This window comes from Mustela lutreola, chromosome 11 (genome assembly GCF_030435805.1).
Source record: "Mustela lutreola isolate mMusLut2 chromosome 11, mMusLut2.pri, whole genome shotgun sequence".
Taxonomy (NCBI): Eukaryota; Metazoa; Chordata; class Mammalia; order Carnivora; family Mustelidae; genus Mustela; species Mustela lutreola.
This window is the reverse complement of record NC_081300.1, coordinates 19,915,029-19,934,278: the sequence shown is the minus strand read 5'-3', so window position 1 is coordinate 19,934,278 and position 19,250 is coordinate 19,915,029. Positions and strand designations below refer to the sequence as shown.

Sequence of the window (19,250 nt, the reverse complement as noted above, 5' to 3'; positions counted from 1 at the left end):
AAAGTCATGACTTTTTGAACATCCCTAAAATAGGGATAATGCTACCTATTTGAAAGGGTTGGGATGGTTTGGAGATACTATATGTGAAAGCCCCACATGCTTCTCCTGTACATATTAAGACCTCGATTTATAATAATTTGAAGGTGCCAAACACTTCCTGTCCTACGTGCCATCATTTTTAAAGTTTATATTAAATTCTTTCAATTTTTTTCTCTAGCATTCTTGTCACATATAGGAATTTAACTTGTGTTCCCTAGCTGTGTTCAACTTATTTTTGAGGGATCATGGGTATGCCTTGTAAGCTTATTATGATACTGATCACCCAAGAAATGCATCACTGGTAATATATTTTGACTTTGTAGGGAGGAAAATGATGTTTAACATCCCTCCTAATGGACTTACTATCCATGAATGGATCTTCATAACCAGGGTTCAAGCAGACTGGACAACTGGACAAGTAAACATTCGACTCTGGCCAAGGTTCCACCATGGAGCCTGGACTCTTAATGCTTCCTCTCTGACAACACGGACAATCACACCATGGGTGCTGGCACTTGTTCTCAGGGACAGTGTCTTGTGGAAAAGGAAAGGAGTTCACAGCACCACCCAGTGGGCAAAACACTCTTCCCAAAACTGCCCCTCTGGGGAGCTCAACCGCTCCCTCGCCCTACCGATCAAAGTGGAGTAGACACCAATTTAAATAATTGCCGTATGTTAACATCTAAATGATTTAGGAACCAAGTATATCATTTTTATCTGACGCCAGAGAAGATGGGGACATCATGGAAAGCATGTTGAACCGGTAACTGGAGGACAGTGGAATCGGTCCTGGCTCCCACTATCCTCATTTATAAAATGGTGATGAGGAAACTAGGTGGTCTCAAAAGCACCTCTGAGCTCTAAAATTCCAGTAGAGCTAAATCAATGACACTGGAAAACAAATATGAAGCGACAGAATTGCACTGCTAGCAAAAGGAACATATGCCGTATTAAAACGCTCTTATTGGGCGGTTCTGCTGGCTTATCGCTGTGTTTACGGAATTCATTCCCACTGCATTCCTGATTAAAGTGGGACAGATGGTGAAGGTTTTAAGTAATGTGTTCATTACCAGACCTCATACCACTAATGGCTACTAATGGCTATTTACTGGAGCAGTGGCTTGTTCAAGTGAGTAGAAAATGAATCCTTCTCCAGGGGCCACCTACTACCAGGGCAATATTTATCAACTTCTGCGTGGGTGTTCATTTTTAATTTTCATTTTCTTTCTGAACTCCTATCTTTCTCCTACTAAGGCAGAAATCTAGAGTTACCCCTCCTCTCATTCTGATACACACCCCCTACCTGAGGAACCATTCATCACAGCCTTAAAAGTATTCTTGGTAATACCCTAAAATAAGAAGGTATTGCCAAGTTTTGCTCCTTATAGTTTAATTTGTTTGCTTATTTGTTTTACAGATACAATATCCCTTTTAAAAAACTCCTGCACAGCAGCCTTCCATCCATCCTCACCTACCTCCTCCACCTCCCTGAGGTTCCAATAAGCCCCACTCCAGGAAATTACTGAACTAGAATATTCTGGAAGGTTCCTGCATGGCCATGAACCATGGGCATCCTATCCACTTACTTCGTCACAGAGCACCTAGAGACAGCCCACCATTATGGGTCAATTATCAAAATAAAAGCCAAAAAAACCAAAAACACACAAAAAAGATAAATGCTAAGCTATTTCTTCTCAAAAATGCCTACCAGTATCTGAGCCAGTCAGCTTTATTCTGGGGTACTTTCCCCTACCTTCAATATGGTTGTTTGCTTCCCTAGGAGAATGAATGAAAAGAAGTAGGAGAAGTTCCTGGAGTACCATAGAACCCAGATAGCCTACACTGCAATTTCCACAAAGACACTACACCTGGTCCATTCACAAAGAGATACCCAGCCTTTAGCTCTGACTGGTATATGGTAAGTACGCAAGCATTTGTTGAGTAAACAGTCAAGTGACTGTAACCCACAATTTTGAGATGAACTCACATTCAGTACAGACTTTGCAGGATTTCTAAGAAATAGAAACAGCTGGCTATTAAACCTGGCTTATTGTTACTGGGTTAGGGTTGGAGGTGATCACAAGTCTAAATTCAAATGAAAGCTGGTTAATCAGCCCTATTTGCAATCCGGAATGGTCTTCCTTTCCTAAAGGCAAACGTTCTTTGTGCTGAGATTGTGAAACTATTTATTACAGGATAAATATTCTAACACTACAAAGTAGTCATCCAAATGTTACAGTTTGTCCAAAATATCCTAACTATAAACTGTCTGCACTGCAGCAAACCAGCTGCTTAAGGATATTCTAGCCCAGAGATTCTGGGGACAGTAATACATTCAGTGACCCACCACGCAACATACACAACATAGAGGTAGCTATATATTATTATTACTAGATTCAGTTAAATTGGGGCTTGTTTAATTTTTGTAATTTCCTCATAGGACCTTCATTGGCTCTACAAATTCAACCAAACTCAATGTTATAAATTAAGTGACTGGGAAATATGTCAAAAATAACCAAATTCTTTTGGCAAGAAACATGAATATTGAAATGTGATGCTTCTGAAGTGACATTTCTCAGATGGCATCAAGTCAAGGAGACATCAAGCAGAATAAGGCTGAGAAGGGAAGAGACCAATCAGGGAATTACTATAATAAATATAAAAATTTATTGACAGGCAGCAGTCAAAGCCTATATTCTTTCTTTAAGATTTTATTTTTAAGTAATCTCCATACCCAATGTGAGGCTCGAACTTACAACCCTGAGAATAAGAGTCTCCTGCTCCATTGAATGAGCCAGGCATCCAGGCACCTCCAAAGCCTATATTCTTACCTACCCCAATTTCAATTTCAGAGAGCCCAGTTTTCTATTAGTTTGTTTTGCCACTAAAACCCCCGTATTCCTCGGTTTGTCTGTATTCTAAATTCTAAGGGATGGGCTCACCTTTTGCATATATTTGGAGTGTGACCCCTCAAGGCACGCTGCCTGAAGTTTTTAAGAATTTTTTGCTTTGTCCCGACTCTTCTCTAAATTGTCTCTTATGGAAGTTCTAATTCCTACAGGAGGTCTTTTCTTTTCTTTTTTTTTAAAGATTATCTTTATTTATTTGAGAGAGAGAGAGATCACAAGTAGGCAGAGAGGCAGGCAGAGAGAAAGGGGCAAGCAGGCTCCCCACCAAGCAGAGAGCCTGATGCGGGGCTCCATCCCAGGACCCTGAGATCATGACCTGAGCTGAAGGCAGAGGCCCAGCCCACAGAGCCACCCAGGCGCCCCCAGGATGTCTTTTCTTAATGTGAATTATATCTGTTCTAATGCAGCCATAGGTATTCACAACCCTAAAGTGAACTCGGGCAGCCACCGTATGATCATGTCCCTGACTCTAATACCAGGGCTGCCGTGATTACAGGGATCCACTATATGAGGACTAGTAATAGGTGGGCTTGTGATAGTTCCTGTTGGTTCTACTCGCAGCCTCATCTGCTTCCCCTTTCTAAGGCAGACATGCACTACAGAAAGTGACAGAGGCTGATATGACCGCAGTATCTGTAGAGCAATCAGGGACTATTCAGATCATTCTAAGTGTGTAAGAGGAAGAACTAACATTATTGAGTGCTTCCTGCAGTCTTAGTAATTGCAAAGAATCCTTCTTTCAATTAATATCTCACTTATTTTAGGGGTGCCTGGGTGGCTCATGGGTTGGGCATCCTGCTCTTGATTTTGGCTCAGATCGTGATCTCAGGGTCATGAGATCAAGCCCCCTGTTGGGCTCTACGGTCAGCAGACAGTCTGCTTGAGATTCTCCCTCTCCCTCTCCTTCTGCCCCACCCCTCCCCTCCCACTGCTCGCTTTAGCATGCATAATGTCTCTCTAAAATATATTTTATTATGGGGCTCTTGGTGGCTCAGTCGTTAAGGGTCTGCCTTTGCTTCAGGTCATGATTCTAGGGTCCTAGGATCAAGCCCCACATTGGGCTCCCTGCTTGGAGGGGAGTCTGCTTCTCCCTCTTCCACTCTCCCTGCTTGTGCTCCCTCTCTATGTCTCTCTCCATCAAATTAATTTTAAAAATCTTTAAAAATATATATAATTATACAAATATATTTAATTATATAAATTTATAAATTAGATTGATATAATATATAAATAACATATGTAACATACATATAACATATATAACATATATAAATATAAATAGATATAACTATAAATGTATATGTATGTGTGTATATATATGTGTATACATATGCACATATATATACACACACACATATATCTTATTTATTTTAGAGTTACTTTCTTTCATTCTCTCCCTAACCCTGTCCAGAAGAAATTCCTTTCTATCCCCAGGAGCTTACCTTTTTCATCCTCTCTACAAGGTTCTCCAGCTCTGTGATTTGCTTATGTTTTTCTTCAAGCTTTTCAGCAACCTGATTCAGATTTTCAACATGTTGTTTCAGTTGCTGTTCCTTTTCAAGTTTGTTAACCTTTGGTCGGAAAAACAACTGTCAAACTCTTGCTTTTATTAAATTTACACAGATATTTTCTTGTTCTATAATGCTGAGTAGTGAAAAAGAATTTTATAATTCACACTGGATTGAAATTACCCTTTTGAATTTAGGGTTTCCTTCAAAACAAACCCGATGGGCTGCAACAACACTGAAGCCATGTAGAATTAATGAGATATTAGTATTCCTAGATTGGTTACATGTGTTTGTTTTCCCATTGACATGGGGCTAGCTCCTTACCTCCAGCAAGTGTTTACCAGCCTCATGGTTCTTTCTAACTTCTTCAGACTGTGTCTGGTAGATTTCAAATAACCTCTGGGCCACGTTTCTCAGAGCTGCTGCTCCTGTTTGTCTGGAGGCTTCCAGCTGGGAAAAGAGGTCATGAATGTTTTGACATTTACAGCAAAAATGGGTTAAGGGCAGAACAGTTTGATAAGGGGTAGAAAACAGGTTGTAACTGTACCGTTTGCACCCTCCGAGAACATAGAGCAGAGAAATGATCTGGTAAGAGGAAAATGTACAATGAGAAATGCCCTATTTAGGAAAACTGTCGTGCAGAAGGATTTGCACAACAATTGACCAGGCCAATCCACAGCTCCAAGCCAATGTCCTGTGTTTATAAACTGCACCCTTCAAAGACTGCACAGTGCCTTCTCAGATTATACACTTATGTGCGTTGTACCATTGATATCCGCAACAGTACTAAGAGATGTATTTTCCTAAATTAGCCATGGGACAAGATGTGAAGATTAAGGGCAAGTGTCATGAATTTCTCAAAGGACTTAACCTAAAGAAATAATCAAGAATGGCCACAAAGATTTACCTACAGAGCAATTCATTGAAGGACTGCCTACATAACAAACCAAAAAAAAAAAAAAAGGAAAGAAAAGAAAGAAATATAAAGCATCCAAGAATAGATTAATTAAATAAAATGAGACATTTGACGTTGAGTGCTCTAACTAATATTAATTAACCATGAAAGACTTAAAATTATTTAGTAAGAATAGTTAACATGAGACTGACCCTCCTAACTCATTATTCAGTATAAGACACGGTATTAACTGTAGGCACAACAAAGATCTCTAGAACGGATTCATCTTGCACAACTGAAACCATATCCGCTGAACTTTTGTAAAATCTTTTCAATAGTAAACGTCGTCTCCAGAATAAAACAGTGAGATTTAATTTATGAAATGGAAAGTGTTTCTCTAAGTAGATGAGCATCCGTGTGGATCTGTGGATGTATAAGGATGTCTGTCTGCTTTTACACATCCATGAAACTATCTTATTGGCTCAAAAATCCAAAATTATAAATTTTTCTTAATGGGGCAGCTGGGTGGCTCAGTCAGTTAAGCATCCAATTCTTGGTTTTGGCTCACGTTGTGGTATCAGGGTTGTGAGGTTGAGCCCCACGTCAGGTTCCACGTTCAGCAAGGAATCTGCTTGAGAGTGTGTCTCTCCCTTTCCTCTTGCCCCTCCTCACTCTCTCCCAAAATAAAAAATAAATAAAATCTAAAAAAAAGAAATTTCTCCTGATAACCGTACCTTGATTTTCAATATTTCATTTTCTTTGTTCATTTCTAAGAGCTGCTCTTCTTTTCCTTTCATCCTTTCCATGAGCAGATCGAAATGGCCACCAGAGGAGTCCACTTCAGAATCAGAGCCATTTTCAATGTTTCGACAGTGCTGAAATGAAAAACATGAAAATCATCAATCTGACTATTCCGTTCCTCTACAAATTTGACAATAATTAATTATCACTCACTATGACATATACCAAAAAAGATTCAGCTCAACACAAAGAAAATACTGTATTTTGAATTTCAAATATCAATGGGGAATTCTAGATGAAGCGGCTGTTTTCTGTATTTGCTCAAAATTGATTAGATTATTATATTAAAAAAAAAAAAAAAAGGTAGGGGCACTTGGGTGGCTCGGTGGGTTAAAGCCTCAGCCTTTGACTCCGGTCCTGATCTCAGGGTCCTGGGATCAAGCCTCACATCGGGCTCTCTGCTCAGTGGGGAAACTGTTTCCTCCTCTCTCTCTGCCTGCCTCTCTGCTGCCTACTTATAATCTCTGTCTGTCAAATAAATAAATAAAATCTTAAAAAAAAAAAAGGTAGCAGTGCATATTTTATACTATTACATTTCCTATAATTTATATATACCATTAAGTCCTTTTTAGGAGATAAATAATATCTACAGGACCAATTTTTTTTCCTTTTTTATTTGAATTGCAGACATAAGTACATTTTGATTACATTGTATTATAAACTAATATAATCAGGCTTAATAGTTACCATACATAATATTCAACATTCAGTGATGCTTCACTGTAATCACCCCATATAAAATTTCAGAGATGTCAGAACTGAATGTTACTGCCAGTATAAACTCAGTATAAACTCTAGCCCTCTGAAAATACACTTAGAGCATAAGATAAATCTCACCTGGAATCAAGGACACGTAGCAGTGGAAAGGAAATCTGAAATTATCTAATTTAACTACATCCATTGTACAGATATGAAAAGTGAGGTACTGAGCCCAGTTTATGCAGTAAGTGGGGAGCTCATGAAACAGCCACTCGAGTATCCATCTTATGCTTTCTGCTCTTCCAAATTATTTCAAGACAGACTAAGGAATTACACAATTCTACATACCCTACGTGAAACATTAAAAAATAACAGCTTCTCTTTGGTAAGCATCTATCATGTGCCACATAATCTTTTAGATGTTTGATAAACACCCCTTTGTCTGAATACTTAAAACACTAGAAGGCACTATGCCCCTTATACAGAGGCGAAAATGGAAGATGAAAGTGTTTCACTAACAAGCTTGAAGTTATACCTAAAATAACTACCAGAACCAGAATTAGAATCCAAATTTGTTTTACAAAGCCAATATTCCTTTCATTACAAAAAAAATGGACTACGTTTACAGAAAAAAAAAAAAAAGAGAGAATATACGGCATGTGAATCATATAGTCACTATAATTCCATCAGGGTTTTATTTTCTCTACTCTAGACCCTACTACATACTTTCACTCTCTCTATATAGAAGTTATTTTGTTTTTTAATTTGTTAAAGAATGCTTGAGGGAGAGACTTGTAGAAGGCAGGTTGCTGGCAGCAGGAGCTAGCTACAAAGGTCATGGATGAGTGCCTGTTGAACTTTAACATGCTTATGAGTCACTTGGTGATAGATCTGGTGAAAACACAGATTCTGATTCAAGAGGTCTGGGGTGGAGCTCTAGATGTTGCGTTTCTTTCTTTCTTTCCTTTTTTTTTTTTTTTTTTTTTTTTTAAGCCTTAGAAGAATATTTGTCAACATGGGAAAATGTGAACAATATACTTCTACATGAACTATGCAGGCTATAAAACCATATCCAGTGATACCATTTTATAGAAAGAAAAATAGCCATATATACAAAATCATGCACAGGAAAAAAAAAAAAAACTGAAGGATGTACCTAGCAAATGTTAATAATGATTATCTCTAGAGAGTAGAATTAGAAGCAATTATATACAATTTTTTCCAGTAAATTTCACCTGCCCCCCAAACAGTATCTGCTTTGGGCTCTTCTTTCCCAGATGCTGCATCTCTAAAGAGCTCCCTGAAGTATCAGGGACTGCAGCCCACACCTGGAGAGCAGCAAAGCCCGAGATCATGATGACTAAATTCCTACATGGACGTCGTTCAGATATTGCGGGGGAAGGGGCGGGTACCTGGAGGCTGTTACTTGTCTGCCAATCATCTGAGGTTTGAGATGACCAAGGCAGACCCACTAGCTGCACAATTCATCTCTATTCCCAAGAAGCTCCTCCTATCAAGGACCTCCCCATTGTTTTATGCAGTGGTCAAGGTTCACCCCTCAACTTATTTGGCCCATAGGCACCATTTCACACAGTCGCTCCTCCTCCCATTTCTGAAACCCTTTTTCACTCGTCTTCAGTGACTCCAGTCTCTCCTGGTTTTCCTTCTAATTCACCAGCTTCTTTCCGCAGCCTGGCATGGTGATTCTTTTTTCTCCTGAGTGTTGGGTATCTCAGAACTCAGTGCTCAAATACTCTGTCCTTTCTTTTGGTTTTTAAGATTTACTTATTTATTCTTGAAAGAGAGAGAGAGAGCTCCTGTGCACATGGGGTGGGGGGCAGAGGGAGAGAATCCTCAAGCAGACTTCCCACTGAGCACAGAGCGGAGATGGGTCTCAATCTTAGGACCCAGAAGATGATGACCTGAGCCAAAACCAAGAGTCACAGATGCTCAGGTGACTGAGCCACCCGGGTCCCCCGGTCATTTCTACCCACACTCATTTGTTTGGTGATCTCCTCCAATGTTGGAACTTTAAACGTTATCCTTATTCCCCAAATCTCTGCCGTGTAGCCTGAACCTTCGAGCCCAGACCCTTCAACCCCAGAATCAGACATGCAGGACTCACTAGAAACCTCCACTTAGAGGTCTAATAAACAACTCAATAGAAACAAAATGGAATTTTGTATCTTTCTTACCATTCACAAACATTAACCTTTTCCCCCCTAGTTTCTGAGCACTTAATAATAAGAAAATATTTGGAGCTAGTTGTGTCAGTTTGGGAGGCTGCGGATGATAAAGGGAACAATGTTTATGCCTCATATCCTATGTGCTGCATTCTCGGTGGCCATACTATCTAGAGGACAACATTGACATTGATGAGGTGCACCTGGCTGAGATGAGCTCTAATCTGCATAAACCAGACAAGGCTACGTGTAGATTGCTTCATGTAAAGAATAGAAGGCCAGTTGAAGAGGAGAGAGAAATTTAAGTTTATCAATAATCTGATCAATTGGCCCCAAATCCTAAAAGCTTCAACTCTGTGTCCACTGGTGTGACCCAGACGAGTCTAAAAGGTTGTACCTCCATCCGTCTTTAGAAAATATCACTGCCATATATCCTGGCTAGGATGACACTTCCCATATACTTTAGATAAGTAAGCTCCATTGAAAATATTCAAGTAGGGTCTTGAGTTGCCTGGGTGGCTCAGTGGGTTAAGCCTCTGCCTTCGGCTCAGGTCATGATCTCAGGGTCCTGGGATTGAGACCTGTGTTGGGCTCTCTGCTCAGGAGGGAGTCTGCTTCCCCCTCTCTCTCTGCCTGCCTCTCTGTCTACCTGTGATCTCTCTCTCTCTCAAATAAGTAAATAAAATCTTAAAAAAAATTAAAATAAAATATTCAAGTAGAGTCTAGTCATTCCAATCTGAGCCTACTAATAACATCTGTGGTTAAATATTTCATACATATGCCCATTAGCATCTTTAGATACTGACAAAATATTTAACATTCATCATTCAAAGTTTCAAAGGATAATTTAATAATTGTATCTTTAAAAAGTTATTAAAAATAAGGTTTATACTGTTTTATGTTTATTTAATAAAGGAAGAAAGTGGTACATTTTGATCAATTTATTACCTTTGTTTCTAGTTTGTCATTTGTACGCTTATGTCCTACTTCATCTTTAAAAACTTGGTTTCGGATCTTTTCCAGAGTAGCTCGGATCTAGAAGAAAAAAAAATATTTTATTTTTTTTCAAAGGCATTTAATGGCAAATACTTCTTTTCTTTATACAAGCTATAGTATACCTGATTTATCTGGAAAGTAATACATAAATACTGATCTCAGATTTAAATAACTGCCATGAACCCGAGTTGGATTTGGGCTAATATTGTTTAGATTGCAGAAAATGAACATTTGGCCTTTATAATTCTTTCTCAGTCAAACCCAAAATATAACCTAAGTGAATATTATACTAGAAAATAATTACCACTTAGTAATTAGTATTTAATACTATTTAATTCTATTTTTCCTATGTAGTAATTTAGTACTAATTTACTATTTAGTAATTACTATAAAACAATTACTATTTAGTAATCACTACAAAATAATTACTAGCTAGTAATTACTAGAGAATAATTACTAGCTAGTAATTACTACAGAATAATTACTATTTAGTAATTACTACAGAATAATTGCTAAGAGGAGATGATACAAATGTATGCAGGAGATATAAACCCCATGTCTTACTGACCTCTCAAACTGCAAAATACTCAAAGATGAATTAATCGATCTGAATAAGTTACCAACAATCTCTGTCCAAATGCTTCCCTCTGTTCTAAGAAACAGTTCCTAAGAATATATACTTTTGTCAGCCATTATCCCTGGAATCTCGTAAGATTTCACATTTTTTAATGAAGTATTATGCCACCATGGGTCACTGAGGGGAGCAACCCAGAACTGTGAAAAGGAAGTGGCCAAGGAGAGACAGAAACTCAGCGAGACTCGTAAACATCTATTTGGGAACACAGTATCAACACTCATGAAACAACTGAGAAATGATATACAATGGTAGGAAGTGCAGTGGTGAATGTTGTAGGGAAAATTAAGTGCTGACAGGTGTTCTGAACCCTTCTCACCCATTATTCAAGTTTACTCCATGTGGGGGAACAAAGGTTCATGTCCTCAAGAGAAGTTACTAAACACATGTTGAAATTTCAGCTATTGGGATTGTCCTTTGCCAAATGTACCTCATAGGTTCTATGGAGGGAGAAACAAAGCCCACGGATCCATATTAGATTGCATTTCAAAAAATCATATCACACTAATATGATCCCATGCACCTGCATACCTTTTTCACATATTCAGTTTCTTCAATAACATGAGCTGATGTGGACTCATACAAGGCAGAATTATCTTCTCTTTTACCCCTTGGGGGGACTTCTGTGGTCCTTGTTACCGTTGTCATTGTGAATTCTGGCTCTGGAGAAACATAAATAGGTTAGACAAAACTAACTTCTTTTTGATGATACGATAACCAAAAGAACTAAAATAAACTAAAAGAAGTATATAAACTAAAAGAAGTCTGTATTAGCACTGTAATTAAAATAGCAGAAATATTGTAAATTATTGATAGCTGTATAGATTCATAAATAAAGGAATTAATTTAAAATAAAAACAGTACCAGCTGAAGGATTCATTGATTAGAAGCATAAAAATCAAATTATCTGAGAAGGAAACACAATAAATGTTTCTTTTTATTCTACATCATATTGGACTATAAAACCTCAAGGCCAGGGACCACATTTTATTCATCTTTGTATTCTAGCACATCATAAGTGCTTAATAAATGACTGTGGAACGAAAACAACATAATATAACAAAATCATATGTACATATCACATATATAAATATATAAACAAATATATATATATATCACATATCTAACTCTCAATATCCTATAAAGACCACCTACTGGAGAAATATTTGTAATAGAAAAATGTTGGGAAAAGACAAAATACCCACAAAAAGATGACTAGTTAAATATCTTCTCTAGGATGCATTATTCAATTAAAAAAAAAAAACAACATGGTACAGAAAAGGATATATAAAGGATAGATAGCATCGTAATTTCTAAAAGAATCGAGATGTGGATAGAAGGGTAAAATCTGTGATCTAAGTTTTGACACTGAACAATGTAATTATTTGACCTCATTATAAAATTAAATTAAAAAGAAAAAATGGAATTCTTCAAGATAAGAAATAAAACAAATGACTGTATCTGTACACCAAGTTGGTGACACATCCACATGAATTATTTGACGTGACTTTAAAGCACATGCCAGAGACTACTTATCCCAGGTGTGCTCTGCCCTAGGAACAAAAAGAATTGCAAAACAACCATAAACTATACTCACTAATAATATTGTTAGTGGAAATAGTGATGTGTCTACTTTGAAACTAGTGTATGTGCACGGGCACGCACATGCATGCACCCACAGAAGCGCACGATGTAGAATAAAGCCACAAAGTCACTGTCTTAACATCATTAAGAATCAAGATTCTGAGCATAAAGTAAAAGTCCTTACAGTTAGAACAAAAATATTCTGTAAAAACCTTATAATTCAAACTGAAATGACGAGTAGAAAATAATGATTCATCTTTCCTTAAAAATGTATATTCTAGGTCCAGCCACTCAAAAATTTAGAAATATTAGCAAGTCATGCCCTCAGTGTCCAGACTGTGGTCGCAGTATACCATTTTCTACTAAAAAGAAACCATGGCTTCTTGAGTGATTTAGGTCCAGGACAAGAAATGTACAAGGTAACCCTGCGATATCTTGTTCTGCCAGAAGGCAAAAAGTGATCAAGTACTACTAAGATAAGACACAAAAACCAACCTGACAGAGAAATGGCTGCGAAGGATTGAAAAATATAAAAGCTTTTGATATTGCTGATGTCACAGTAAAGGAGAAAAACCACCACCACCAGCAGCCATCATCATCCAACTCAATGGAAAGAGGCCACCATGATATGAACATGAGCTCAAAAAAGGGAGTGAGAGGTCACCAACAAGCATTTATCTTGCCTTTCTTGTGTGTGTTATATTTCATGGTGACCAGACAGTTGATTCTTCTTTCTAAAGAATTCTTGCTAATAAATCCAAGTGGATTGATGGAAGACCTACATTTTGCAACCCCTTATGAGCTAATGGATCGGAACAACAGTCGTCAACCAGGGCTAAAATCACTCGGTGAGAGGTTGATGCAGAAGGCACTACCCTGGGGAACCTCACTAATCAATGTTGACACAAGTAGAAAGAGACACCCAGACATTTTGTCCTCTAGGTATGGTACAACTGCAAGTAGAAAGCATCACCTACAAAGTTTGCATTAAAAAAAAGAAGAAGAAGAAGAAGTGAACTTGAACCTCATCAAGCCTCTGTACCCAAGGACGATAAGTATCTGAACAAGAGGAAAATGTTCAAGGACTCTGAAGGTTGCAATTAGCCACTTCCAAATTAGGTGACATCTATTGGACAAATAGCTAGTTCCTTCCACAAATGACGTAAAGAAAGATAGGAAGAAGAGAAGGAAAATTGCCACAAAGGAAGGGTCTTAAGAAACATGACCAGATGGAAGACAGGGACCTTCTTTGGCTCTTGATTCAAATAAGCCAGTTATATAAAGACATTGTTGAGACAGCTGGGGAAACTTTAAATCTGACTGGGGAACAAATGATGGTAAAGAATTCTTGGAATTTCACTAGGTATGATATTAGAATTATGATATTCTTTAGAAACAGCTTTTCCCTTAGTCATGCACAGTGAAATATTACATTTGGAATTACTATAGAATGTTCTAGCAGAGAGAAAAAATGCGGTGGGATAAAGATGAAAGAACTTTAGTGAAATGCAGGGAATCACTGAAGCGGATCAAGGGCACGCAGGGTTCACAAGACTCCTCTGTCTATTCTGGTTCTGTTCGAAATTTCCGTAACAAATAGTAAAGAACTGAAAAGATAAAATAAATAAAACGAAAAGCTCTGTGAAGTAGGGTTATCCGTCTCATCTTACTGATAAGGAAGCCAACCAGGATTCCCGTAGGTGGTAACTTACCCAACGTCACCGCAAAACTAACAGAGCTGAAACTGAAGCCTTTGTCTTTAGGACAAGTTCAAGGGTGTTTGCATCACATTAAAGCTGGCTTCCCTAGTGAGAAAAAAAAAAAAAAATTAAAATTTAGCAATGACCTAGACTGGTAAAACATGCAAGGAATTTTCATATTTGCTAACATCACTTTAAAACTAGATAGCTACTGGGATAACTCTAAGTCCTGCATTTATCTTTTAATCTTCAATTTAATTGACAGAGGACGCCAAGAATTTTCCATTTTATTATAAATCCTTTAGACAGGCACAATGGCTTCTCTTTGTGTTGCTTGCAGTCAACTTGGCAGCTGCACTTCAGCAAGTCTGCTTTTATAAAATGTGCCTGCATGTGTCTCTGCTACTTGGTCCTAGGAAGTCTCTTCCGGGATGAAGTCCTTGGTCCCAAACAGCGTTTAAATGTAATCCAGAATAAAAGAAACACCCAAAGAGACAAGAAGCTATGTGCCTGAAAACCAGAGGGGGACGGTCAAGCTTGAGTGGTGGTCAGCAAACCACAGGAGCCCCATCTGGCTTCCCACCTATGTGCACAGCCTATGAACTAACAATGGTTCTGACGATTTTTAATGGTCCAGCATGAACGTGCACTCGCATCCACAAAACAAAAATCAAAACACACACTGCATGAAAATTATATGAGGTTCACATTCCGTGCTTCTACATGAAGGTTTGCTCTACAATAACCACAGCCATTCATTTACGTCCGTTTATGCCGCTTTTGCTTTGGAACAGCAGAGTTGAGAGGTTGCGGCAGAGAAGTTTGCAAACTTTTTCTGTAAAGGGCTAGATAGTAATTTGAGACATAGCTTGCTGCGTTGGGGATGGCAGAGAGTGGGAGCAAAATCTGGGGGTTAAAAAGAGGCGAGGAAAACAATCAATTCGGTCTGAATTCTGTTTGGTCCTCCAGTTCCATCCCCCCCTCCACCCCATCCATGGATCCATTTGATTGATTTGCTTGCTTGTTTTTCTTTTTAGTATGTTACACACCGTATACATTAACAAACGGTAAGAGACACTTCAGCACAGGAATAAATCACTCTTCAGAATGCATTCTCACAGTCTTTCATAATTTGAAAATCACCTCGGGACCCACGTTATATTTCCTAAACATTTTCTCATCTGTGCCTTTTTTGCTAAAAACAAGAAAACCTGCTCCTTAATCACCTGTATTTCTCAAAACATCGTATCTCTTCTACATACTGGTTTGGCAATCTTAAACAAGTTAACATAAGATTTTAGCCTCAACTTACCCATATCTGTAAAATAGGGATAAAACGGTTTTTGTTTTTGTTTTAGATCGTTGGTTGCAGCAGGCACTCAATAGACGGTAATGGTTAATATTGTCACTCTATTATTTTGTATTATTAATAACCACAGAAGACACACAGCCCATAATAGCGGGGACAGTTTATGCCGATCTGATTGCAAAGTTTATACCCAACTGTATTCAAACGACATCGAATTCCATTTCTCTCTCTGATTCAGGAAATTTTTGTGATCACAGTCCTTGATTTGTATAAAGAAACCCAAGGGGAACTTAAGCCAGCAAAGTCCAAACTGCCATATGGCTTTACCATCCTGGGAAAAATCCAACTTAGCATTTCATTTCTGCCAGAAGCAGATTAGGCAGATAAAATTTTCAAAATAAAACACAATCAGTTAATTAAAGTGAGAAAAGAATTGTATTTGTTTTATGCTAGAGTGGATTGAAGACAGCTTATAAGTGGCATCATGCCAAGAGGTGTTATTTCCTGGATCAGGGCTTTGCAAACAGGGCTCCCAGAGGGAAGGGGCGGTGCGAAGCAGACTGGGCTTGGCCATCTCAACTTGAACCAAAGCAGTTCTGCTTTGTTCTCTCACACACTGAATTTCTCCATGAGACTCTCTGTGAATAAAGAACATTCTACGGATGAGAAGGTTTGGAGCCAGACTGCCTTGTTTCATGGCCCGACTCTGCCACTCGGGAGCTGTGTGACCACGGGCAAGTTTCTTAAGCTCTCTGTGCCTCAGATCCCTTATCAGTTAATTTAACTGATAAGGGATTAATTAATCAGATAATATTAATGATTAATAATGATAGAAATAACAAACAACATAGGGTTGCTTGTGAGTTAACATTTTCCCAGAACCTAAGACAGAGCACAGCAAATAATAAGTGATGTGTATCTGTTTGCCTAATATGTAAATAAAATATGAATCCATTATCCACTATTATTGCTGGTAAGCCGTCTGAATAGTAGAGAAGAACTAGGTAATATTTTAAACAGTCTGCAGACAGAGTTAGCTTATAAAGGAAAATCTGCTTCTGGAATTTTAAGACTAACAAATCTTTCCCAGTAACACATCAATAATTCATCCACATCCCCAACTGATTATTCTAACATCTAATGAATAGCTTCCGATTTACAAAGCAATTTATACACAATATTTGTAATCTGAGCAATAAACCAACACGTCTTTGGGTGCCAAGGATAATGTACTCCTCTGTTTAATGACGTAAGAATGGCTTATTCGTTATACAATAAACACATAGGAGGCACTGTTACGGGGTTGAATTTTGGTCCCTCTCCATTCATAAGTTGAAGTTCTAAACACCCCCTCCCCCAAGAGGGGGTGGGTCCCCTAATCCAACATGACTGGTGTTTTATAAATATTTGGACACAAATGCACACAGAAGAATGCCATGTAAAGTTGAAGGTAGAGATCAAAGTGATGCTTCTGCCTGCCTAGGAACATCCCAAATGGCAAGCAAATCAAAGAAATTGGAGGAAAAGCATGGAACAGACCCTTCCTTACAGCTTCAGAAAAGCCCAACCCTGCCCACACCTTGATCTTAGATTTCTGGTCTCCAGAACTGGAAGAAACCAATTACTATGTATAAGTCACTTAGCCTGTGGTACCTTGTTACAGCCATCCTAGGAAATGAATACGGGTATGGTTTATATTCTAGAGCTTCTAACAAAGGTATTTTCTTTTCTTTCTTTTTTAATTTTTAATTTTTTATTAACATATCACAGCACTCACCATTAACTTAACTGACTGGTTTGCAACCAAGAGCCCTGACTGGTGTTAGCACAGTTTCTGAGTTCTGAGCCAAAAATACTGAATATCATTTTATCATCATTCTTGGTCACTCTTCGAGAGAGCTTAGATATCAGAAGCTAAAAAAGTAAGTTGCAAGAAAAGTGAGCCAGGGTAATTAGGTTATATGAGGGAAAGAACATTAACAGATCTCCAACCCTTGAAGTGACTGACCGTGTCTTGAATATTAAATAGCACACCTGTTCTGCAACGACATTCTACAGCACAATGGTGACATCCAGTGTCAGCCAGCTAAATCTCAGGTGACTGTGCGTTTTACCTGAAAACAACACACACTGTATCAATAGACATGCTCATGAACTCTTAGCTCCAGTAATATGACATTGTTTTCAAGTAATAATTAAGATTTTTTTAAGTAGGATTAATTTTATTCATTTGTAATACTCATTTATATACAAACAGATATTTACAACATAGCCAATGTTATAGAAAGCTCTTAGGTAGGAAATAAAAGTTATTCCATTTTGAAAAAAGAATTGAAATGCTGGCACACACACAACATACAAATCAATGGGATTGACAAATACTGGACCATTTACCGAAAAATCGTTTACTATATATTGTCAAAATTACCATTACATTCTGTACCACTATACCTATTATCTATATATCTATAGCTATATCTAAACCCATCCATGTATGTAGGGCTAATGCAACCAAGTCACAGAATAGTGATACAAGTTTTTCAAGGTCATCAGTTGACCTCTCCACCTGAATCCAGATAGGCTGACCTTAGATCGAGGTGTCTTTGTCGTGACATAATCTATCTTCATTGTTCACTGGCATAATTTGAAATTTTCAAAACAGCTGAAGATTTCACCCAGTGCCCAGTATAGCAACTAAATTGCAAAAAGGAACAAATCACATGAATCCATTCCCATTTGGGGGAAGACTCGAGAGAAGGTACCAGAGTCTGCTGAGTGCCTACTGCATGCATGCTAAGCTTAGCTACTTTTAATAATCCTCACATACACCCTGAGAAGTCGGCGTTATTATTTCCACTTGACAGATGAGGAAATGAGGCTATACAAGATGAAGCTAAATACTGGTTAATGATGGTCGTGGATCTCAAGCCCGAGTCTACTGGCTCTTTCCAGGTTACCACCATGCCTTCTGCTGCATTCTGAATGGATTTCTAAGCCTACTTTCTTGGGCCTGAGCCCAAATATTCCTCCATGGGCCAATCCTACTCATCAGTAAGAGGAATAAAGTACTGAAGCAGAGCATTTTCCTGACCAAAAAGAGTTAAATCCCGGAGGCTACGTACCATCGTTCCATTTGTATGAGATCTAGAAAATTTGAAATTATGGGCACAGAAAACAGATCAGTGGCTACCTAGGGACTGGAAGTGGGGAAGGAACTGACTACCAAGGGAACACAGGGGAATTTTTCTTGGGGGGGGGGGGATAATATAACATAATTGTTCTATAACTTTTTAAAAAGATTTTATTTACTTATTTGAGAAAGAGAGAGAGCGAATCTATGGAAGGGTAAGGGTGGGGGCAGAGTGAGAGGGAGAAGAAGATTCCCCACTGAGCCGGGAGCCTGACATGGGGTTCAATCCCCGAATCCCAAGATCAAGACCCTGAGATCATGACCCAAGCCAAAGGCAGACACTTAACTGACTCAGCCACCCAGGTGTCCCATTACTGTTCTACATCTTGATGGTGATGGCGGTTTCTTGACTGTAACCATTTGTCGAAACTCAGAGAACTCTGTGCTAAAAAAAGGTGAACTTCTGTACTTTTATTTTAAAAATAATAATCATGCAACAGCAGCCTAGAGAAAGCAAAGTACCAATGAGATTTCAAAAGCCAAGGACCTTCACTGATTTTATCAGAACTAACTGGAAGCCACAATTAGCTGGATTTGTTTCCCTATTCAAAGTGTTGACCCCAAACAATGTAAATGGCAAAAAAATAAAACCAAACCAGAACAAAACAGTGATGGAATGAGGAATGTTAAAATGTAAAGCAGAACCGTTGTTGCCGGCCAGAAGAGCCAGTGGAGCCTGACATTCAATAGGGTGACAGAGGAGGCCCAGGGAAATCTTCAACATCTTAAGAAAGTTCACTACACTTATTATTGACTAACATGGAAAAGTAGGAGGAAATCTATAGAAGTATACAGGAAGTAAA

General features: G+C 38.4%; 1 protein-coding gene across 8 annotated transcripts in view; it reads right to left on the bottom strand.

Annotated features, from left to right (window-relative positions):
• CCDC68 (coiled-coil domain containing 68) overlaps positions 1 to 19,250 on the bottom strand; it is a 100,448-nt gene that overhangs the window by 41,066 nt on the left and 40,132 nt on the right. For 5 of the 8 annotated variants that reach the window (XR_009345732.1, XR_009345733.1, XM_059138688.1 and 2 more), the window contains exons 2-7: positions 13,961 to 14,053; positions 11,196 to 11,326; positions 9,983 to 10,069; positions 6,086 to 6,226; positions 4,781 to 4,906; positions 4,391 to 4,519 (exon numbers count right to left, since the gene is read on the bottom strand). Coding sequence is in view for 6 of the 8 variants with exons in the window: in XM_059138688.1 (XP_058994671.1) it covers positions 4,391 to 4,519; positions 4,781 to 4,906; positions 6,086 to 6,226; positions 9,983 to 10,069; positions 11,196 to 11,312 (600 nt within the window). In the remaining 2 variants the exon portion in view is untranslated. Of the gene's footprint in view, positions 1 to 4,390; positions 4,520 to 4,780; positions 4,907 to 6,085; positions 6,227 to 9,982; positions 10,070 to 11,195; positions 11,327 to 13,960; positions 14,054 to 17,265; positions 17,372 to 19,250 lie in introns of all 8 variants that reach the window. The other 3 variants (XM_059138684.1, XM_059138685.1, XM_059138686.1) reach the window with 2 other exon arrangements.